Source organism: Lontra canadensis, unplaced genomic scaffold, assembly GCF_010015895.1.
Source record: "Lontra canadensis isolate GAN:19392208 unplaced genomic scaffold, GSC_riverotter_1.0 scaffold1, whole genome shotgun sequence".
NCBI classification, from domain to species: domain Eukaryota; kingdom Metazoa; phylum Chordata; class Mammalia; order Carnivora; family Mustelidae; genus Lontra; species Lontra canadensis.
In genome coordinates this window covers 22383281-22406815 of record NW_022630995.1, presented here as the reverse complement: position 1 = coordinate 22406815, position 23535 = coordinate 22383281, and the positions used below count along the sequence as shown (strand labels likewise).

Genomic DNA, 23535 nt, shown 5'->3' with positions numbered 1-23535 from the left:
CCGGGCCACGGACCCCGGCGGCGGCGGCGACGGCGGTGGCCGGGACGGCAGAGCGAGAGCCGGCGGCCTGAGCATTCTCTGCAGTCCCACTCCTGGGCCTTTGCGGGCCTCGACGTCCCCAGCGCCCAACTTTTCCATCCTCCCCCACCCCTCCCCCCGAAACTCCAGCAACAAAGAAAAGTAGTCGGAGAAGGAGCGGCGGCGCCGGGTCTCCCGCCCCTCCTCGTCTAGGAAGGCCGGTAAGCGCGGCTCAGGGCTGGGGGTTCGGTCGGGGTGGGGGAGGGCCGGCCGGGCGGCGGCGGCGGCGGCGGCGGCGGCGGCGGAGGCGGCGGCGGCAGTGGCAGGGGGAGGGCGCGGAAGGACGCGGAGCGAGGCGCTGTCCAGGGCTGATTTGCAGATACTGTGGCTCCGGCGGCGGCCGCAGCGCCGGGCGGGGGCGGGCGGCCGAGCGGGATCGGGTTACACCGGCGCGGCCCGGGGGCTGGGCCGGGGGCGTCTTTGGGGAGCGGTGTGGAGCCAGGACCCCCTCCCCAGTCGAGGCCGGGCCGTCGCCTCCGCACGGGCCCGGGCGTCCTTCGAGTCTGTCCTGAGGTGCGGAGCTGCTTGTGGCGCTGGTCCTGAAACTTCTTTCCCGTTCTCCTGCTCCCAGGTCCCGCCGCAGCCCCTCGTCGGCCCGCGGCCCTCGCGTCCCCCTCCCTCTCCGGCCTCTCCCTTTCGCCGGAAGGCGCCGTTGAGTGCGGCCGGGCGGGTTGAGTCAGCCCCGCGGCCCGGGCGGTTCCGCCAATGGGGCTGGACAGCGATTTCTGCTCTCGGGCCGCCCCGCCGCCTCGGCCCTCTGCACCCGACCACCTCGGCGCCCGAGCTGGCGGGGCCGGGGCGCGCGTCCCGCGGGGCGCGGTGGGGGAGTGAGTTCGCAAACTTCCGGGGCGCGGGGGAGGCGGCCAGCGCGCGTGGGGGCCCCCTCCGGCGCTAGGGGCCCGACGCCTCGGGAGGGCGCCCGCGGAGCCTCCCGGGCCCTCTGCGGAGGGTGAGCCCAGGGGCGGTGAGAGGAGCTAGGACGCCGGCAACGCGGTAACTTTCCTTCCTCTTCCCGGACTCGGGCCCGCGGGCCGTGGAGGGGGCAAGCCCTGAATGGGGAAGATTTGGTCTGGCCCAACGGCGCCCCGAGTTTGCCCACCTTGCTTTTCTTAGTGTTGGGGAACTCAGGAGAAGCTTCGGGACGAGTGTTGGGGCAACTCCCGCGAGTTGGTGTGTAAATGTGTGCAGTGAGCGGGCCCAGCCGAGAGGAAGCGAGAGCGCCCGAGTTTGCAAAGAGCTGCTTTGTGTTTGGTATTTTGAGAAAATGGCCGAATGCCTATTTCAGTCAGGAATGCCGCCGCCGAGGCAGGCGCTGGTGGCAGCCGCACATAGGAATTCGTGCAACACGTTGGGTTTTCGGGCTGTGCTTAGACGGCCTTCCTGACTAACGTGAAAATTCCTTTAGGGACGGTAGTTAGGGTTGGGGGGGTATTAGGAAAGTCGTTGTTTGGGTAAATTGCCGAGTAGCCTGGGTTGTTGAGCCCTGGGACTGCTATGGCCCTCAGTTTGTTTTCTGTGATGGCATTTGATTCCAAGTTTTGGTACATTATAACTCAGTCGGTTTGTGTTTAAATGCACCTGGGTGAAACGGACTGCTTTTGGGGTTTGGAGTTTGATTCTATTTTTTGAGTGCTTGCCACTTATTTTGCTTTTTCTAATTTGCAAGACAGCACTCAGTTGGAGAATAGCACCTTCTAGATTGGAAAGTGACGTGGTTAAGGCGACTTTAAAAGCCCAACATGTTTTCAAGAAGGTGATCTTGTAATGGCTTCCCCTAAGCAAGTAGGCCAAGTCAAGCACAAGGCAAGAAAGTTGCTGATTGTCGGGTTGAGTTGTACGGTTATTAGAGGGTTTGAAAGTTTCTTTAATTTGTGAAGTTTTGAATGCACGGAGCTTCCTTTTTTTTTTTTTTTTTTTTTTTTTAACAAGGAAAAATGTTCTGCTTTTTTTTTCCTTTTAAACGGGACTTTTTTTCACAGTGGTTTATTTTTCTGGAGTTAGTTGAGTTTATATGAAAATCAGTTCAGTTGACCGGTTACTACAGGCTTCTACTGTCCAGATAGGTTTGTACTTACCAAATGAACAGTATGGTATTTGGGGTTCTCCCTTTTCTGACCAGTAAAGTGTGGAAAGGGGGAATTGAGAGGACAGCAGTTGACTATTCATGTATTGAATTGAAAAATAATTAACATAAAAATGAAGTTACTTATTTTTTCACCAGAAAAATTGAAAGTGCTTGAGGGAAGACATGCCAGTGCTAGGCCTAGTTAATGGATGAGTTAAGTAAGACAATTGATAGACATTTTCCTAGGGATAATAGAGATTTTTTTGGTGATTGCGATAAGGAAAATTTGGTAGTGCAAAAATACTTCAAAGCCTTAATTTTAGCGATTAACAAAGCTCACTGTATGGAAAGATTATATTTGAAAAAAACCTTTTTTTAAGTTAATGAAGTATTGGAGCAATGTTTTGGATGTTGTGTTTAAACTGGTTTTGTACTTTTTGTCTTATTTTGAATTCAGAATACAGTCATGGCCACCCAGGTAATGGGCCAGTCTTCTGGAGGAGGAGGGCTGTTCACGGGCAGTGGCAACATTGGCATGGCCTTGCCTAACGACATGTATGACTTGCATGACCTCTCCAAAGCTGAATTGGCTGCGCCTCAGCTTATCATGTTGGCAAATGTGGCCTTAACTGGGGAAGTAAATGGCAGCTGCTGTGATTACCTGGTTGGTGAAGAAAGACAGATGGCAGAATTGATGCCTGTCGGAGATAACAATTTTTCAGATAGTGATGGAGAAGGACTTGAAGAGTCTCCTGAAATCAAAGGTGAACCCAGTGGATTAGAAAATATGGAACTGGAAAGTTTGGAACTCAGTGTTGTAGAACCACAGCCTGTGTTTGAGGTATCCGCTGCCCCAGAAATTTACAGCTCAAATAAAGATCTTCCCCCTGAAACACCTGGAGCGGAGGACAAATGCAAGAACTTGAAGAGCAAACCTTTTCGCTGTAAGCCATGCCAGTATGAAGCCGAATCTGAAGAGCAGTTTGTGCATCATATCAGAGTTCATAGTGCCAAGAAATTTTTTGTGGAAGAAAGTGCAGAGAAGCAAGCAAAAGCCAGAGAATCTGGGTCTTCCACTGCAGAGGAGGGAGATTTCTCCAAGGGCCCCATTCGCTGTGACCGCTGTGGCTATAACACCAATCGGTATGATCACTATACTGCTCACCTGAAACACCACACCAGAGCTGGGGATAATGAGCGAGTCTACAAGTGCATCATTTGCACATATACCACAGTAAGCGAATATCACTGGAGGAAACACTTAAGAAACCATTTTCCAAGGAAAGTATACACATGTGGAAAATGCAACTATTTTTCAGATAGAAAAAATAATTACGTTCAGCATGTTCGAACTCATACAGGTAAGACTACCTTGTAGTCCATAAGTTCAATTCACTTTTGATAGTTAATTCAGTAGGCTGTTAAAGTAGCACTGAAGAAGGGATGCTGGGGTCAAGTTCTGGTCCCATTATTTGCTGTCTTTGTGACCTTGAATAAGTCAGCTTAATCTCTTTGTGCTTTAGTTTCTCTCTCCATGGGGGTAATAACTTTGGGATTGAGGATAAGTGAAGAGCACTTACTTCACAGAATGACCAAGACAGATATTATCCATGTTCTTGTTAAAATTTTTATTCTGACAACTTGAAGTAGATCATTTAATTAAATTGGACTACCTTTTTTTTTTTTAGAAGATGTGTTTAGTTAGTAGTGAATACATCTAAGATGCAGCATAGTTTCTTAAAGCAATTGAGGACTTAGACAAAAAGGAAAACTCAGTGATTAACCCTTGCATAGATCCATTTCACAGAAGCCACAAACTTTTAAGATAAATTATCTTGGTATTGAGTTTCCTGAGTGGAACAACTTAACCTTGTCTGCAAAACCTAGAAATGTGAAAAGTTAGTTTTTAAAAAATTGGTGGGATTACCACACTTGAAATCGTTTTCCTGAGAAAGCAAACACACGTGAAAAATGAAGCTATTTTTCAGATAAAAAACAATGTCTTTCAGCATGTTTTAACTCATACAGGTAAGAGAACCTTTCTAGTTTGTAAGTTACTCTATCAAAAAAAAAAAAGGAACAACATTAAAAATAGAAAGATGTCAAACAGCTCAAAGAAAATACCAACATGTACTACCCATTACCTGTATTCATTAGTTAATGATATTTTACCACATTTGGCAATTTTTTTTGTAAATACCAGTTCTATTGAGATACAGTCCACTACTGCAGATTTCATCCATTTAAAGTTAAAATTCACTGGTTTTAGTATATTCACAGAGGTGTGTAACTATCACCACGGTCCGTTTTTAGGACATCATCAACCAAAACGAAACCCTGTCTGTTCGTGGTTACTCCCCCATTTCTCCTCAGCACCCTGAAACACCGTCATGGCAGAGATGCATGTGCCACTGACTGAGCCAGCCAGGCACCCCAAAGAGTCTCATTTTTTAAGGAAATGTTTGCAACTTATTGGTAGTTTTCTCACATTACATTTTTCTGCTAAAAATTGGTACCTTTGAGGACTGATTAGCGGTCTGAACAAAATCGGATAGGGTAATCTAGTATAGTGGTCTGGATCACAAGTAAAAAGGGGTTTTAGGATGCTCTTTGCATCAGAACCGTTTTTCAAGAGTTACCACTGGGTAGACTGAACCCCACAGGTAAAGTAGGGCACAGTGGGGAGGGGAGTGCAGTGAGCGGGCCCAGCCGAGAGGAAGCGAGCACATTCAGTAGTGCTTTACTGAATTGTGGTAGACTTAAACAGTAAAACTTGCAGATGAAATTCAGTCACAAGAAAGATGTGAAGATGGGGGCGCCTGGGTGGCTCAGTGGGTTAAAGCCTCTGCCTTCGGCTCAGGTTGTGGTCTCAGGGTCCTGGGATCGAGCCCCGCATCGGGCTCTCTGCTCAGCGGGAGGTCTGCTTCCTCCTCTCTCTCTCTGTCTGCCTCTCTGTCTGCCTCTCTGTCTACTTGTGATTTATGTCTGTCAAATAAATAAATAAAATCTTAAAAAAAAAAAGAAAGATGTGAAGGCACTTGGATGGCTCAGTCAGTTGAGCGCCTGACTCTGGATTTTTAGCTCAGGTCATAATCTCTCGTGGTGGGATCAAGCTGTGTTTCCGTGGAGTTGGCTTGTTTCCCCCACACGGATGCGTTCTTCCTCGAAAATAAACTTAAAAAAAAGGGGGGGGGGGCGGGAAATGGCAAGATTCTAAGCTCCAGGAGAATGGTCCAGTATTATGTGTATGGCTTTAAAACCTAAGCAAGTAAAAATGTTTGGAGATCCTTTGGAATTTGTTATAACCTGTGACTTTCTCCATGCTTTAAAACCATTTTAGTTTCCAAAGTCTAGAAATTCAAACATTACAAAATTACATGGCACAGGAAGTCAGAGTTACTTGGAAATCCTACCCCATTAATCACTTAATAGTTTGATTTAAACAGACAAAACCTCATGTACAATATCTTAAAATAAGTCTTAGTTACTCTATATACTTCAGCCATAATTACTTTATATTCATTTAACAGTTTTTTTAAAACCTTGGGGCTTAATTTGGATTGGCGGTGATCTGTAGAGCTTTCAGGTAGTAGCCATGGCGTGACTTTTATCTGTACACTTTGATGAATTGTTTTGATTGAAGTATAATTGATGACTTTTAACAAATACATGTAGTCCTACCCACCATGCAAGTCAACATAGAGAATATGATCAGCACCGCAGTGCTTTTGTCTTAATACATTTTGATTTTGTCAGTTGTATTTTGATAATTCATGTTTCCCATAAAAGCTAAAAATGTTTTCAACTGTAAATCTAAATTTGTCAATTTGAGAATATTTCTAGAACCAAAAAGAAAATGGAGAGAACTGGAAAAGGTGTCTTTTAGTATTTTGTGTGTATTTCCAGTTTTGTGGGGGGTTTTTTTGGTATTCCAATTTTTTTTTTATAACTTTTTTTAAAAAAATATATATTTTTATCCCCAGGGGTACAGTCTGTGAATCACCAGGTTTACACACTTCACAGCACTCACCATAGCACATACCCTCCCCAATGTCCATAACCCCAGCCCCCTCTCCCAACCCCCCTCCCCCCAGCAACCCTCAGTTTGTTTTGTGAGATTAAGAGTCATTTATGGTTTGTCTCCCTCCCAATCCCATCTTGTTTCATTTACTCTTCTCCTACCCCCTTAACCCCCCATGTTGCATCTCCTCTCCCTCCTATCAGGGAGATCGTATGATAGTTGTCTTTCTCCGATTGACTTATTTCGCTAAGCATGATACCCTCTAGTTCCATCCACGTCGTCGCAAATGGCAAGATTTCATTTCTTTTGATGGCTGCATAGTATTCCATTGTGTATATATACCACATCTTCTTGATCCATTCGTCTGTTGATGGACATCTAGGTTCTTTCCATACTTTGGCTATTGTAGACATTGCTGCTATAAACATTCGGGTGCACGTGCCCCTTCGGATCACTACGTTTGTATCTTTAGGGTAAATACCCAGCAGTGCAATTGCTGGGTCATAGGGTAGTTCTATTTTCAACATTTTGAGGAACCTCCATGCTGTTTTCCAGAGTGGTTGCACCAGCTTGCATTCCCACCAACAGTGTAGGAGGGTTCCCCTTTCTCTGCATCCTCGCCAGCATCTGTCATTTCCTGACTTGTTAATTTTAGCCATTCTGACTGGTGTGAGGTGATATCTCATTGTGGTTTTGATTTGTATTTCCCTGATGCCGAGTGATATGGAGCACTTTTTCATGTGTCTGTTGGCCATCTGGATGTCTTCTTTGCAGAAATGTCTGTTCATGTCCTCTGCCCATTTCTTTTTTTTTTTTTTTTAAGATTTTATTTATTTATTTGACAGTTAGAGATCACAAAGTAGGCAGAGAGGCAGGCAGAGAGAGAGGAGGAAGCAGTCTCCCTGCTGAGCAGAGAGCCCGATGTGGGGCTCGATTCCAGAACCTTGGGATCATGACCTGAGCTGAAGGCAGAGGCTTTAACCCACTGAACCACCCAGGTGCCCCCCCCCGCCCATTTCTTGATTGGATTATTTGTTCTTTGGGTGTTGAGTTTGCTAAGTTCTTTATAGATTTTGGACACTAGCCCTTTATCTGATATGTTCGTTTGCAAATATCTTCTCCCATTCTGTCAGTTGTCTTTTGGTTTTGTTAACTGTTTCCTTTGCTGTGCAAAAGCTTTTGATCTTGATAAAATCCCAATAGTTCAATTTTGCCCTTGCTTCCCTTGCCTTTGGCGATGTTCCTAGGAAGATATTGCTGCGGCTGAGGTCGAAGAGGTTGCTGCCTGTGTTCTCCAGGATTTTAATGGATTCCTTTCTCACATTGAGGTCCTTCATCCATTTTGAGTCTATTTTCATGTGTGGTGTAAGGAAATGATCCAATTTCATTTTTCTGCATGTGGCTGTCCAATTTTCCCAACACCATTTATTGAAGAGGCTGTCTTTTTTCTATTGGACATTCTTTCCTGCTTTGTCGAAGATTAGTTGACCATGGAGTTGAGTGTCTGTTTCTGGGCTCTCTATTCTGTTCCATTGATCTATGTGTCTGTTTTTGTGCCAGGCATTCCAATTTTTTAATGTAAATCATATTTTGTTTGTTTTTTAAAACAAGAACTCTTGGGGTGCCTGAGTGGCTCAGTTGCTTAATTAAACCTCTGACTTAACTCTTAAATTTTGGCTCAGGTCATATCTCAGGGTCCTGGGATGGAGCCCTGCATGGATCCTTTGTGCTCGAAGGGGGAGTCTGCCTCTCTCCCTTTCCTTCTACCCCTACCCCTGCTTGCAGGTGCACATGCTCTTATTCTCTCTAAAATAATTAAGTCTTAAAAAAAAAATACAATAGCAGGGGGGAAAGAAAACCAAGAACTCTTGGCCATTTATAATGTTTTTTGTATAGTGGTTTATTTTAACCACAGTTTAGGTGACTAATTTTTAATGGATGTATTTTATATGCTTAACTGTACCATCAATAAATTTTTCTCCCCATTAAAGTTGATATTTTCTCAGTAAGGTAACATTGGTTGTATGTATCTCATTTCACATTTTAGTGTCTTCCCTTCCCCCCCCCCCCAAATTTTAGTGTTGAACTTTAGTGAAAAGATTTTTTTTCTTCCTAATGTTATCTTTGTGAATTTTTTTTTTTTTTTAATTTTTGGTAAGCATTTTAAAACAATTTGGTAGTGTATGCATTGGGAGGATAATATTTCAATTATGTAAATTCTGAGTATCTCTGGTGTTAAATGCATGGTTTTGAAAACTGTGTTTATAAAGGAAAATAAATTCATTTAATGCTGAAAAGTAGAGATAAATAATAGACTCACTTCTCATTTAAGTACCTTAGTTTTTAGATTGACTTAATGGGTTTCTTCTGTTCTTTGAGTGGCCAGTGTTTGGTACTTCTCTGCTAATCTGCAGAACAGTCTATTGAGGAACTAAATTATAATAGCCTGTGTTTACTGAGAGGAAACCCTGAAGTGATGTATCCAAGGTCATACTATACAACTAAGACTAAGAATCAAAATTCAGTTTTCTTTTTTGTGAGTAATATGTGATGGGCTGAGGATTTTCATTTGAGTCTTCAATTAAAAGATTTTTAATTTTGTGGGTTTGATAATTTTAATCAATTCACAAATTCTGGGTGCCTGGATGGCTCAGTTGGTTGAAGATCAGCCTTTGGCCCTGGTCATGATCCCACATAAGGGATCAAGTCCCTCATCGGGTTCTCTGCTTCACAGAGAGCCACCATCTCCCTTACCTCTCTATCCCTCTCCACTATTTGCGCTCTCTCTCTCTCGCTCTCTCAAATAAATTAAACGCAATCTTAAAAAAAGAAAAAAAAACACACAACAGTTCACAAATTCTAAAAGATGACATTTTTGTCTCTGTGTGACTGAAAAATCACTAAGTTTTCTAGAGTATTTATGCCTGTTTTGTAGAGTTGCACAGATAGAAGCAATCTTTCCTTTTATAAAGAATTTAAATTATCCTTCATTGATCCCTTTGTTTATCTGTAATGGTATTTGATATTTCTTCCATTAACTTTTCTTTCCGTGACAGCTTAATTGCGATGCATTTTACATACCATACAATGTGGATTTGCCCATTCTAGACATTTCTGAGAATTATACAATAATATATGGTCCTTTGTGACTGCCTTCTTTCACTTAGCATAATGTTTTCAAGGTTCATTCATGTCCTGTGCACAGTACTTGTTTTCCTTTTGCTGCCAGATAATCTCTTGTAGGGATACCACGTTTTGTATATCCATTCATCAGAATATTTGGATTGTTTTCCATTTTTTGGCTATTGTGAATAATTATTCTTCTATGAACATTCATACACACATTTGTGTGGACACATTTTTATTTCTCTTGGATATGTACAGTTGACCCTTGAACAGTGCAGAATTTAGGGGCAGTCGAAAATCTGCACATACCTTTTGACTCCCCCAAAACTTGACCACTAAGAACCTACTGTGACCAGAAGCCTTACCAGTAACATAGTTAATTAACACATTTTATGTGTTGTATGTATTATATACTGTATTCTTACAGTAAAGTAAGCTTGAAAAAAGAAAATCTTAGTAAGAAAATCCATGAGGGAGAGCCTGGGTGGCTCAGTGGGTTAAGCATCTGACTTGATTTTGATAGAGGTTCTCTGGTCTCTGGGTGGCACTCTGTGGGGAGTCTGCATGGCATTCTCTCCCTCTGCCTTGCCCTTGCTCGATACCTCTTTCTCTCAGATAAATAAATAAGTGAACGAATGAATGAATATTTGTATGTTAAAAAAAAAAATTCCAGAAGAAGAGAAAATAAATTTACAGAACTGTGCTATATTTGTTGGGGGTGGGGGGAAGCACGAATAACGACCTGAACAGTTCAAACACATGTTGTTCAAGGGTCAACTGTTCATACCTAGGAGTGGAATTGCTGAGCCATATGGTAACTATGTTTAGTCATTTGAGGAACTGCTAAGCTATTTTCCAAAGTGGCTGCACTATTTTACAGTTTCACATTGTATGAGTGCTCTGATTTTTCCATACCCAAACCAATACTCTTTTAACATCTGTCCTTTGATTATAGCCATCCTCATGGCTGCGAAGTCTTCATCTCATTGTGGTTTTGATTTGCATTTCTCTCACGGGTAAAGATATTGAGGATCCTTGCATGTGCTTATCTGTCATTTATATATGTTTATAGAAATACTTTCAACATATTTTAAGCTAAAATTCTTCCAGGTTGAAGTAGGAATTCTATTGATATGACTATTTATAGCTGACCTATAGCTACCAACTAATAATAGCTGTATGGCTACTAGGAACACGGTTTCCTACTCATTACAGTATTCCTCTTTTTTCACTTGTTTTTTCTTTCCCTTGTCCATTTTACTAGACACATCTGTTACTGTAACTTTCTGTATAGACAAAATAATAACTGCTATTACTGAGGGCTTTACTATGTGCCAGGCACAGTATCAGATGTTCTGTGTGTATTATCTTAAATTTAAATTCTCACAATTCCAGTAAGTGAAGGTGCTTTTACTTCTAATGAGGAAACTTGCCCAGGGTTGTAATTATTATCTTGTGGCCAAAACCAGATGAAAAGAAATTACAAATTGTTAGGCGTATGTGTGTGTGTGAAGCTTTTTTAAAAACCTGTTTTGTGTTTGACAAACCATGTCCAAAAAACATATATTTCCTGCCGTTGAAGTCTTAAATTCTTTAGTACTGAAATCATTATCCTCTCATCTTCAGTTACTGTCAGTCCTTATGGGTTTATGAACATGATTTACCTTAACACTGATCTGTTTTGTGAAATGTCTGTCTACTACTTGAAATTTTTAGCTTAAGCATCTCCACTCACATGTTCTTGGCTTTAAGCAGCAATTTCAAATGATAGATTTACCCTTCACAAAAATCCCAAAAATAAATAAATAAATAAATTTCTTAGTGATAGCATGAGAAGATTCAGGTAGATTTTTTTCCCTAAGGGTAATTCTGATTTTTTTTAAAGGATGCTCCTTGATACCTCATCAGTGTAATTATTCAGTTCTTAATATTTAATGTGGGAGTTTGTAGCATTACTATGAAAAATAAAAGGGCTATGAGAATTCAGAAAGCCAGTGATCTTTTTTGTCAGCAAAGCTGAAATGCAGTTATGTGAATTCTGAATTAAATCATTTACTTATCTAATCTATAATTAAAAAAGGACTATTTTGCCAGGAATAGGAAAAAGAATCCTTATCAAAAAATGCTCAGTACTGAATATCGTGTATATTGTTAGTGAGAATTTTATTTACCTTATTTTATCATATTTAAACCCTAACCCTTCTATTCTTGCAGGGGAACGCCCATATAAATGTGAACTCTGTCCTTACTCAAGTTCTCAGAAGACTCATCTAACTAGACACATGCGTACTCATTCAGGTTGGTAAGAAATGGGAACCCTTCTATGATTTTTAGTATACCATACATCATTGTAACAAAATCCTTCCAGACCTGGAACTGGGTCATTATTTATGATTTATTTGTTTATTTTAAAAATCAATATATGATTTATTTTTAATTTAGAAATCAGAGTTAAAAATCAGTGTTGTAGGGACGCCTGGGTGGCTCAGTTGGTTAAGCAGCTGCCTTCAGCTCAGGTCATGATCCCAGCATCCTGGGATCGAGTCCCACATCGGGCTCCTTGCTTGGCGGGCAGCCTGCTTCTCCCTCTGCCTCTGCCTGCCACTCTGCCTGTGCTTGCTCTAGCTCCTCTCTCTCTGACAAATAAATAAATAAAAATCTTTAATTAAAAAAAAAAATCAGTGTTGTATTCATGTGACACTGTATCTAAATTTAGGTTCTTAAGAAAGAATCTGTAGGTGAAACTGAAACTGAGTATAAAAGACACATGCACTGTTCTTGGGTGGACGGTCCATAATTTCCACCAGATCTTCAAGTTCTCTGACTAATAAAACTTGAAATGCTGTTATAGACCAACACTGGTTCGTACATTTTGAGCAACCCCTGCCTTCTCACCCTCTCCCCCACTCCCAACACAATATAACACCACATTTCATAGTGTGTGGTTTCTAGCTTACAGGTATTCCTTCTTCACTTCTCAGGTCCTAAAATGTGGGTTTGTCCTTTTTTGAGAGCTGATAGGGCTTCTGTGAACTGATTTACAGAAGCCAAACTTGAAAGAAAAATAGATAATCTGGGATCTCAATTTATTACCTATACTAGATAAAATGCAGGACTGTAAATGCAGTGGGAGATTTGTCCACTCCAGTGAGTGGAATAATTGTGATCACTAACCAGATTTGGTCCCTATTATCAAAGTAGATAGATGGCAAAGTTAAAAAAGTAAGTAGTAGCATAGGTGGTCTTAGCATAATTCATTTTGGCTACAGTTCACCCTTGACCCTTGTGAACCACCACAACTGATCAGAATACTAAATCTACTTCCAAATTTAGAATATATACCCTGTAGGGAAGCTATGTCAAAATCTTGGTGTTAACAGAAGTCTATGTAGACTCATGTCCGTTAGGTTAATTAATTGCCTGAAATTTGTGTAGTCTGCTTGTGTAGCCACTAGCCACATATGGTTATTAGCTTGTGAAATATAGTTAGTTTGAACTGAAATGTATAAAATATATAGTAGAATTCAAACAATATAAATAAAGGCACCTAAAATGCCTGTTTTGGGGTGGCTGGCTGGCTCAGTTGGAGGAGCATGTGACTGGATCTCAGGCTCATGAGTTTGAGCCCCACATTGGGTGTAGAGATGACTTAAATATAACTTTAAAACTTTTTAAAGTTTTGATTACATGTTCACATGACATTAGTTATATAGGGTTAAATAAGTAGTAAAATTTAGTTTTACCTTTACCTTTATAAATGTGACTATCAGAAAATTTAAAATTACATATATTGCTTGCATTTTATTTCTATTGGATATTGCTGTTTTAAGTCCGTAATTGAGTAACATTTGATTATAGTACAGATTCTGATTTGAGCAGCTATGAAGAAGTCACATGATATGTGAGCTAGCTTTTCTTTACCCTCAGTGCTTGTCACGTTAATATACTTGGAATGTTCTTTCTAAATCTCCTAAGCTATTGAGTTGAGTCACTTAACCAGATACCTGAGTTTATTGCTTAAGGGTGCTTCCTGGTTTCGTTTTCTGAGGGTCGTTGGGAGGCTCTTTCAGGCTTTCTTGAGGGTAGGCATCATGTTCTATTGATAGTTCTGCTCTAGCCCTTAAATAAAACATTTAAGAGTTTTATGTGGGTTAACTAATTTTTATAGCTATCCAATAATGTATAAGTTCAATTGCTGTCCCCATTTTACTATCCAATAACGTATAAGTTCAATTGCTGTCCCCATTTTACCAGTGGTGAAACTTAAACTAAGGGATTGAAGAAATGTGGCCATTTTTCCTATAGAATGTCCCCCTTCTGGATTTGTCTTACATGCTTTTTCATGGTGTCACTTGGTTTTTCTTCTGTCTTTGTGCCCTGTATTATTTGTACACTGGAAATCAAATCTGAATGCTTGAATTCTACTTCTGTGTCTCATTTGAAGTCCTATCTGGTTGACCCACTATTAGTGTTGCTGGTTTACTGGATTAGAATGATAACATACTTGTATCTTTCTCATTGAATGGATAATACTTTTGTCACCGTTTAAGTGTCTGTGGTGTTTTAGACTAGTCAGTGACTTCTGCTGGAATAATTTTGTGTTTGCTAACTGTTGTCTTTTGAATTTCTTAGCTGTATTAAAAAAATGATATTCAGTAGTTACTCTTATAGTACAGCAAGTATTTTAAAAGTCTCTTAAAGAGTAGTAGCTACTATTTTCTTTTTAAAGATTTTATTTTTCTAAGTTATCTCTATACCCAGTGTGGGTCTCAAACTCACAACTTGGAGGTCAAGAGTCCCATGCCCTATCGACTGAACCAGCCAGGTGCCCCAATAATAGCTACTATTTGTTGCATGCATGCCAGGTACTGAGAAATTGGGATTTGTTATCTCTGATCTTAGTACCCCTTAAATATTTAATCCTAGCTTATGGATTAGGACACAGATACAGAGAGGATAAATGCTTTATCTGTGGTTGTCATTCCTTTAAATCAGAAGAGCTAGGATTTAGCCTTAAACTCCTCACCCCTCCCATTTTCAGGTATCAACATCGTTAAAAGGAAATTATGGCTCAGAAAATGGCTCTAGAAGCTATAGCATAACGGAATTGGAACCACAGTGTATGGAGAGAGCAGAGATAGATCTTTTACTGGGTGCCAGTAGTTTGAGTTGCAAACAGGAAACAAACATGGTTAGTTTGTTTTGTGTATGAGTGTGCAATTATTTCCAGGAGATCTTACGTTTCAATACTTTTAATTGAAGTTGCTGGTAGCCTCATAAGTACACTGAGGCTAAATTAGGTCGGATTGGATGGGTAGTCTTTTTTTTGAATGGTTTGCTTGGAGTGAATATCTTGCGGGCCTTCTCTGTGGTCTGGAGTCTGATTTTTAAGGTCCCCTGGGCCTTGTTTTTTCCCTTGTTCATGTGAGTGTATTTCAGAGAGGAAAAGTATGTGCTCATTCTCTTATTTTTGGAAGAAATTAGGCTCTGTGGAGTTGATAAATTTTAGCTTAGCTGATAGGTAGTTTATAAAGCAAAACCACAATGGTTATTTACTTAGAGCATTTCCAGCCATAGGGTTCGGTTTCTTTAGGCCAAATTAGGAAGGGATCAGAATGTTGATGAGGTGAAAAATTGATACACTAATCTAACCTTATCTGGGGTTGTTCCCCATTTTACTGGTGTTTCTCCCTAATGGTATTAAAATACCCTTCACCCCCCGGCTAGTCTGAGATACACGGACATTATCCACAGTTCTCCCTTTCTTACTCTCAGTGGAGATGCTGTCATTTCATCCTGGATGAAATATCTTATTCCAGATGAAATACATCCAGTTTGTATTTGCTGTTAATAATAATTTTTTTATATATCACACTGACTAGTTCCACATTCTGCTAGCATAGGAATTGATTTTGAATATTTTCCCACAGTGAGTGTAATGGATGCTGTTGTTAAAGAAGATCAACAACTTGCCAACTTCTACCTCCATTTATTACTCTTCTTAACATGGAAAATACTTTTTTCAACCATAAGTTTATTTTTCTTTCACCAAGTATTTGATAATTATTGTGGAGGCACTATTTTAATAGGCTGGGCTTATTTGAAAGACATTATGGTTTGAGGGTATAATGAATTCTAGAATGTTTTTTTCCCAGTGTCTTCGTGGTTTTTTTCATTTTAGTGTGTCATGTCAAATTCAACTTACTTTGCGGCTTGGGCTTTTTTTCAGTCAGTAAACGTATTTTTTATTGAGGTATAGTTGATACACAATGTTACATTAGTTTCAGGTGTAGAGAGTAAATTTTTAAACATTATTCTATTGAGGTTCAGTTTACACACATGAAAATGCAGACATGTGTCTGAAGCAGACAGGTCAGTGACTTCACATGGTTTCTCCTGTTTGACTGCCCCCTAGAGGAAGACCTGAAACATTTATACACCCTCAGAAATGTTCCCTCCTCACCCTTTCTGGTCAGTATTCCCATGGTCTACCCCCAACTGATAGTTTGACTTCTGTCAAAAAGAATATTATGACATTCTTCCAAGAGATGTTTTTGACAGTCATCCCATGCTGCTTTATCAGAACTTTGTGTTTTTTTTCTAAGTAATAATCAATTGTATGCCCTATTACTCTTCAATAAGTCCCTTTTGTTATTCTTTCTGGATTCTTGATAAGAATAGGTAAAGTATATAAAAATCTTTCCTCTTTTGAATTTTCTATATATTAACTTGATTTGGGAAGAATGAAGTGGACATCTGACATGTTTATAAAGATGAAAAATGGAGATAAATACTAGAATTGGAAAAGAATTAAAATCATTGATAAAAGGCAAAAAAAATATATTAGGTGCTAAAAACCAATGCAGTTTTATGACTAGATCTAATACAAGCACGACTTAAAGGCAAGAAAATAAAATTGAGAAGGAATGAATGGAGCAAGTAAATTTTTGCCATCAAAATTTAAATAGGTTTTTATGAACTCCCATTCTCTGACCATTTCATAGGTGGAGGCTTCCACTTTGATGCTTGCTGTGTAAATACCCTCATTTGTTAGGGGTTATACAGTGGCAATATTTCCATTACAATTCTCTTATTAGCACAAATATTTTCTTAAAGAGATAAACTTCATTCATCAGCTACTTGTTTACTCAGAGGTAGGGTTTAAAATGGAAAGGCAGGATAAACACATGAATCTTGCCTTTTGTTTACCCATACTAAAAGTACCAGTTTCAAAAGTGATGATTTATAGGGAGTGTATATGGACTGCTTAGCTGTGCCAAGCTAAGTCTGTGCCATGCTAAGTGCTTTATATGGATTCAATTATTTATAGGTCATAACACTTAAAAGTATTTTTACAGATGCAGAACTTGGGCCTTAGAGAGTTTTCAGTACCTTGCTCAGGATCTCAAAAGTGAGTTGGAGAAGAGCCCATATTTGATCTCCCAGATAGTCTCATTCTAAAAAAAAAGTTCTTAACCGTTATGCCACTATTTTTTTTCCTCATTCTGTGTCTATATATGTTAAGCAAATGTTTGTGTCCACTGAGGTAATTCATTGGAGGGGACAAGACAGAGTAATGAAGCATGTTGTAGAAACCTCTATTTGTGACTCTGTTAGTAGTCTAACATGGAAAAAAGAGTTGTCCAGCTAGCTACATAACCAATCTAACCAATCTGATGTACCTGGGTAAGTTTTGATTTTATCATCAGACATTTTCTCATCATGTAAAGCTTAATGTCTGAGAAATTTGCTTTATGAAAAAATTAGATTTGATATGAATTTGAGAATGTTTGAGAGATGAATTTTCATAAATGTCAATTTCCATTTTTCTACTATGCATTCCATTGGACCAGTGGGGTATGGATACCATTTGGTAATATTTACTAGAGTGTGATCTAGATGGGTATGTATTCAGGTAGAATGTGTTAATCTTAAATCTTTAATTTGGGGGTGGGGGTGGTTTTGGTATTGTATGTACCTATGATCTCTAATGATCATGACTTTGTTCGATTATTTTACATACCATATCTATTTGTATGCTCTTTCTCACCTATGTTTTTTCTTTATCCATTTGTTAAAAGAAGGTAGAGAAAAATCAGAAGGTTTCTGGCGTGGCTATATTTTTGCTTTAAAATAGCAATTCTGGCATTGGATGACTTTGCTGAGTGAAGTTTGACTCTCCTCCTGCTGAGATAGGCAAAAGGGTTAAATTTAAAGAAAAGACCTCTTGTTCCCTAAGCCCAAAACTTTTACAACTTCTACATCTAAGGTCTGAGAGGGTAGCTTGAAGTGTAAGATACTTCTTTAGAAGTCTCAACATTTATCTTAAAAATGTATGGGAATTATGGGGAGGGTATGTGCTATGGTGAGTGCTGTGAAGTGTGTAAACCTGGTGATTCACAGACCTGTACCCCTGGGGCTAATAATACATTATATGTTTATAAAAATAATAATAATAATAAATAACTTGCAAATTAAAAGTGTGGGAATTATATATTCTACTCCATTTGTACATTTGTTTTAATGAAACATAAAACAATTAAAATGATGTTTAAAAAAAAAATTATTTTTTCTCTTTGAGTGCCCTTGCCCCAAAATTCACATCCATAGCCCAACCAATTTTGCCAATAATTGTTGTGTACTTCTTGATGAATCGTTGTTCTTTATAGTGTTTAAGAGCTCTAGCTTGATGACCGTTTTAGAAGATGATGGTTAAATGAAATCGTTGTTCTTCCATTTGGTATGAGAGTCATTGTCAAGGGATAGAGAAAAGATCTACAAATAAATATGGTAAAAGTAAAGTGCATGATCGAGTCTTTTCAATGAATAGTTTGTGTGTGTGTGTTTTAACATATCCAGTTCCTTATATTTTAATAAATGGCTTGAATTCATGTCTTAATCTATGTTCTCTCTAACATCTCTTGTTTACCTTAGGTGAGAAGCCATTTAAATGCGATCAGTGCAGTTATGTGGCCTCTAATCAGCATGAAGTAACCCGCCATGCAAGACAGGTTCATAATGGGCCTAAACCTCTTAACTGTCCACATTGTGACTACAAAACAGCAGATAGAAGTAACTTCAAAAAACACGTAGAGCTACACGTTAATCCACGGCAGTTCAATTGCCCTGCGTGCGACTATGCGGCTTCCAAGAAGTGTAATCTTCAGTATCACTTCAAATCCAAACATCCTACTTGTCCTAATAAAACCATGGATGTCTCAAAAGTGAAACTAAAGAAAACCAAAAAACGAGAGGCTGACCTGCCTGATAACAATATTACCAATGAAAAGAAAGAAACAGAACAGACAAAAATAAAGGGGGATGTGGCTGGAAAGAAGAATGAGAAGCCTGTAAAAATGGAGAAAAAAGATAATGTTTCGAAAGAGAAAAAGTCTTTTAGTAATGCTTCAACTCAAGTGATTACCAGAACACGCAAATCAGCGATGGAAACTAAAGAAATGGATGTGCATACAGGAAATAATTCAGAAACAACCTGTAAAACCAAGAAAAGCAAAAGAAGGATGGAAGCTGAAGCCCATTCCTTAAAAGATACTGTTAATGATGAGGAACCTGTGACAAAAAAGAAAAAGAAGGCAGAAGGCAAATCCAAAAGTAGTCAGGAAGTGCCAAAATGTGATAGCAAAGTAGAGGAGACTAAAAAACAAAATACTTGCATGAAAAAAAGTACAAAGAAGAAAAGTCTGAAGAACAAGTCAGGTAAAAAAAGCAGCAAGCCTGCTCAGAAGGAGGCTGCTCAGAAGGGGCCTGCTCAGATGGTGCCTTCTCCTCCCGAGGGGCCTGCTCAGATGGCCCCTTCTTCTTCCAAGGGGCCATCTCAGATGGAGCCTTCTCCATCTGGGGGGCCCATTGAGATGGAGCCTTCTCCTCCCGGGGGGCCGGCTCAGATGGAGCCTTCTCCTCCCGGGGGGCCTGCTCAGATGGCCCCTTCCCCTTCCAAGAGGTCTTCTCAGATGGCACCTTCTCCTTCCAAGGGGTCTTCTCAGATGGCGCTTTCTCCTTCCAAGGGGTCTTCTCAGATGGTGCCTTCTTCCAAGGGGTCTTCTCAGATGACGCCTCCTCCTTCCAAGGGGTCTTCTCAGATGGTGCCTTCTCCTTCCAAGGGGTCTTTTCAGATGGTGCCTTCTCCTCCTGGGGGGCATGCTCAACTAGAGCCACCCCCTGCCATGGAGTCTGCTCAGATGGAGGTTGGTCATGTGGAGCCGCTGCCTCCAATGGCGCCTGCTCACGTAGGACCTGCTCAGATGGAGCCACCACCTCCCCCTGGGGGGCCCACTCAGATGGAGGTTGTTCAGAGGGAGCCTCCTCCTCCCACAGAGCCGCCTCTTCACATGGAACCAAGTCCCAAAAAGTCTCCTCGGAAAGATAATAAAAAGGAAAAGCTCAACATGCAGAGTGAAGTGGTACGGAAGGAGCAAGTCCTCATTGAAGTTGGCTTAGTGCCTGTCAAAGACAGCCAGCTTCCGAAGGAGAGTGCAGGTACGCGGGATCTCTCTGTACCATCACCACCGCCGCCAAAGGAAAGCTTAAAAGAAGAGGAGTCAAAAGACCAAAAATCATTCACTGAAGGTGAAGGAAGTAAAGAAGCCCCTCTTCAAAAGGTAGAAGAGGCAGGGAAGAGTCTAGGTGGTCTTGCTGCTATTAACAAGGAATCTGCCAATATTTTATCCTCTCAGCAAAACTTGACTGTGGCAGAGGGTGAAATGTTAGATGATAAGTGTCCGGATGACACTGAGCTTCGTGAAATGGAAATAGACACCGATGAGAACAAAACAGAGGACCCCCCTGGCAATGAGCCAGCAGTTGAAGAACCTGTTTCACCAGTGCTGCTTCCCCTGCCAATAGAAAATCACGAAGCAGTGTCCAAAACTGCTGTGACATCACCTTCTGTCACCATGGCAGTAAATGAGTCTCAGGAAATGGATGAAGACGAAGGCATCCATAGTCACGATGGAAGTGATCTAAGTGACAACATGTCAGAGGGTAGCGATGACTCTGGATTAAATGGGGCCCGGCCAGTGCCACAAGAAACCAGCAGGAAAAATGCAAAGGAAGCCTTGGCAGTCAAAGTGGCTGAGGGAGATTTTGTTTGTATCTTCTGTGATCGTTCTTTTAGAAAGGAAAAAGATTACAGCAAGCACCTCAATCGCCATTTGGTTAATGTCTACTTCCTTGAAAAAGCAGCTAAAGGGCAGGAGTAATTTAGGATAAGGCTTCACTTCTTAGTTTATAAGATCTATTACATTTAATATTCATTTGTAGTTGTAGACAACCTTTTATTTTTTTTAAATTGCTTTAATTAGTGTCCGATGTTGATTTTTAAGTGGCACTGTTTTCCTTAGGACTCTATATACCTATTGATGGATAAATTTTAGCAAATCCAAGGAAGGTAGTGTACTAAACCAGCAGACACCTAAATCTGTTAGTTTATACATTTAATTGAAATGAGAAGGCCAAGGTGGTATTGTAGCATTCTGTTGCTTTGTCTGGCTGTAACTTGTCACTTTTCTTGCCATGTCTGTCTTCTTGTTTCACTTTAGATTTTTTTCTTAGTTCTCTGTTTAGTTCTATAAAAATTGGCATACTTAAATAGCAAATTACTTGAAGAATTTGCCTGCTTTATATAAAGTTAGCACTTTAAAATTTTTTTAGAGATGAGGAGAGACATTTAAATTGAAGAAAAATTTTCCCAACAGTGGACATTGTATCAGTCCAGGTATTTACTTCCTGAGTTTTGATCAATATTTCTTATTTGTATATGTTAATCATCATAAAAACAATTGATTTTGGTGTGGTTTTTTTTGTTGTTGGTTTTGGGTTTTTTATTCGTGGGTTTTTTTTTTTGGTGCTTTAATGGCTTAAGATGTTGCACATTGTTTTGTTTTGTTTTTTTTTTTAACCTATGCAGTTCAATTTTTTTCTAGAAATAGTATTTGTTGAACAGTAACACTTTATACATATATATGCATGTTTATTTTGACCTCTTTGGAGGGATGCTTTTAGTCTTGTTTGCAAAAGGGCAGTTTTCTTTTTCCTTTGCTGCAGTTGTCTTTTTTGCAGAATATTAGTGTGTGCAAATTTGTGAGCAAATGAAACATGCAGGTTCAATCCATTGATTTTGAATTTCACATCTTATATCTATGCCGGAATCTGTATTTCACATAAGTTATTTATTTTAAATGGATGTAGTGAGTTCACAGCTCTCATATTGACCTTTACAATAAACAAAACCACTAGGCTCTTTATTAAATGGATTTTAATCTCAGATACCAACCATAAGTAAAAATTTTTGGCTTGTTTTAGTACAACTACTTTCTAGATGTACAGTGTTAAGTCATATATTTGAGGAAGACCTTTTTACATAGATGGTTGGTGTCCATATGGCTCCTCAGCTGAATAAAGAACTGTAAGTGATGTTTGGAAACTGCAGACCTGGAATTAGGAGACATAATTACTCCTTCAAGGTATACTGAATATCAGTTGTGAGATTCCAAAGCCATAGCAATGATACGGCAAACCTAGGTTGAGGGAGGTAGTATGAGTGCTGGTAGACCAGCTGCTACTTACTTCCTATGAATACAGTGAAAAAGGCAGGTGAAACCTAAGTACAGTCCAGATTTTTAAAAAATCACACTTTCTCAGGGATCTCCACAAACTAGTGGGTGTCCTGGCTGTCCCTGTGACAGCCGCTTTCTACAGGTGAGGCCTCAAATGAATTGCAGCTATCCTGGTGTTCCTGTGGGGGCACTTAGTATTAAGAAAGAGTGTTCTTAACTTTCTTGGTAGGTTCTTTGGCCAGTTGCCAAAGAGTACGAAAGAATCCAACAGGATTTTTCTTCCTGATAGCAGTTAATTCATTTCAGTCAAAAGTATGATCCCAGTAGGGAATCTTGAACAATTCTGATCTTCCCATGTTCTGTTTTGAAATAACCACTTTATATATCATTCATTTTCTTTTATCTGGCGATCTCTTTGAGGCAGGTTTCAGAGTTTGGCAATGCAACATGAAAGATTAGGGAAAGCATTGATGAAGTGTGGGTAGAAAACTTAAAAATCTGAGAGTGAAGTTTCAGTTAAAAGACATTTGAACTTGGAATTGACTGGGAGGCCAAAGATTTAAAGAGAAGATTCTCTCAAGAAATGAGTAAGTTGTGTGTTAATGGTGTGTGTTTTGTGTGCATGAATGGGAATTTATAAATGATGTTGAATTCTAGATGAATTCACGGCTCCGACAATCATTGTCAACAGAAGATCAAGCTGCAAATATTTATGTTTTAAATCTTAAATTATAAAGCTAGTTAAATCTTTCTAACAACTAGTTTTAATGTTCATGGGTACATTTTATGTAAGTTACTTTCACATTCTGTATGAAAAGACTCATGTTAAGTATAGATTGGAGATTGGGAATCAGTTTGGGGAAGAGGTTTTGTGGATTGTTCAATGCTACAAAAGAAAAAAAAATTAGACTTCTGGGGAATTGGACTAATTTTCTTACCTAGTTTTTAAGACTAGAGTGCTAAAAACAAAATATGAAGGAAATTAGAACCCCTTGTTATTAAATTGATCTGTGAAAACATTGTTACTGGAAATTGAGTGGGACTTGAGGCCTTTCTTCCAGAAAACAAGGACTTGATTGTCAGGCCTATATTAGGTTCTGAACCTTAATGCCATGTATTTGTACTTGTTAAAATTGTTTCAATGAAAAATATGTTAGTAATAAGAACTTCTGGTTTAGTTGGGAGTTCTTCCATTTGAAAAATGTGATATTTGCATGGAACTGTTTGAATCTTTGTTTTCTCAGTTTCCCCTCCACTGGATAGAATTGAAACTAGAATTTTCCCTTTTGTTAAAGGAATAAAAAGTGAATATGTTATTTGTAAATTGATGTTTAGTAACTAGAGATAAACTTGAAATACTAGAATACATTATAAGCCTAATCCTAGGTAGTTTTATGAAAATCTCTCTTCTGTCTTCTGAACCTATATTCACATTGATCTTCAAGATATATTAAGTTATATTTTTTCCTCTTTTCAGAGTTGCTTTGGGGCTACTTTTTTTTTTTTTTTTAAATTGAGGTGTAATTTGTAAGGGGCTACATTTCTGATAAGGCTTCTTATAATTGGCTGGATGTTTTGTTCTAGTCTTCCAAGAAGGGCCATTTTATTTTTTAGAGTCACTTCTAAAGTCATGTGGTCTTTAACTTTGGGGACTGTTTTGCATTTAAGTG

The 23535-nt window shown here is 39.7% G+C and overlaps 1 protein-coding gene across 3 annotated transcripts; it reads left to right on the top strand.

The window, feature by feature from the left end:
• The first annotated feature begins 36 nt into the window (after positions 1-36).
• Positions 37-21135, top strand: REST (RE1 silencing transcription factor). Of its 3 annotated transcripts, none has more exons than XM_032850028.1 (4): positions 37-239; positions 2601-3504; positions 11505-11588; positions 18225-21135. In XM_032850028.1, exons 2-4 carry the CDS (start codon positions 2610-2612, stop codon positions 20507-20509), a joined length of 3264 nt encoding a protein of 1087 aa, XP_032705919.1. In that variant the 5' UTR covers positions 37-239; positions 2601-2609; the 3' UTR covers positions 20510-21135. The 3 variants fall into 3 exon arrangements, with proteins under 3 accessions (XP_032705919.1, XP_032705981.1, XP_032706060.1); XM_032850090.1 differs by lacking the exon at positions 37-239 and adding an exon at positions 875-1071; XM_032850169.1 differs by lacking the exon at positions 37-239 and adding an exon at positions 1126-1248.
• The last annotated feature ends 2400 nt before the right edge of the window (positions 21136-23535 follow it).

Excerpts from the sequence above, each read along its gene's own strand:
- REST (XM_032850028.1), top strand. The coding sequence starts at position 2,610 with ATGGCCACCCAGGTAATGGGCCAGTCTTCTGGAGGAGGAGGGCTGTTC. Across the intron at positions 3,505-11,504 it reads GCATGTTCGAACTCATACAG|GGGAACGCCCATATAAATGT; the intron begins GTAAGACTACCT and ends CTATTCTTGCAG. Across the intron at positions 11,589-18,224 it reads ACACATGCGTACTCATTCAG|GTGAGAAGCCATTTAAATGC; the intron begins GTTGGTAAGAAA and ends TGTTTACCTTAG.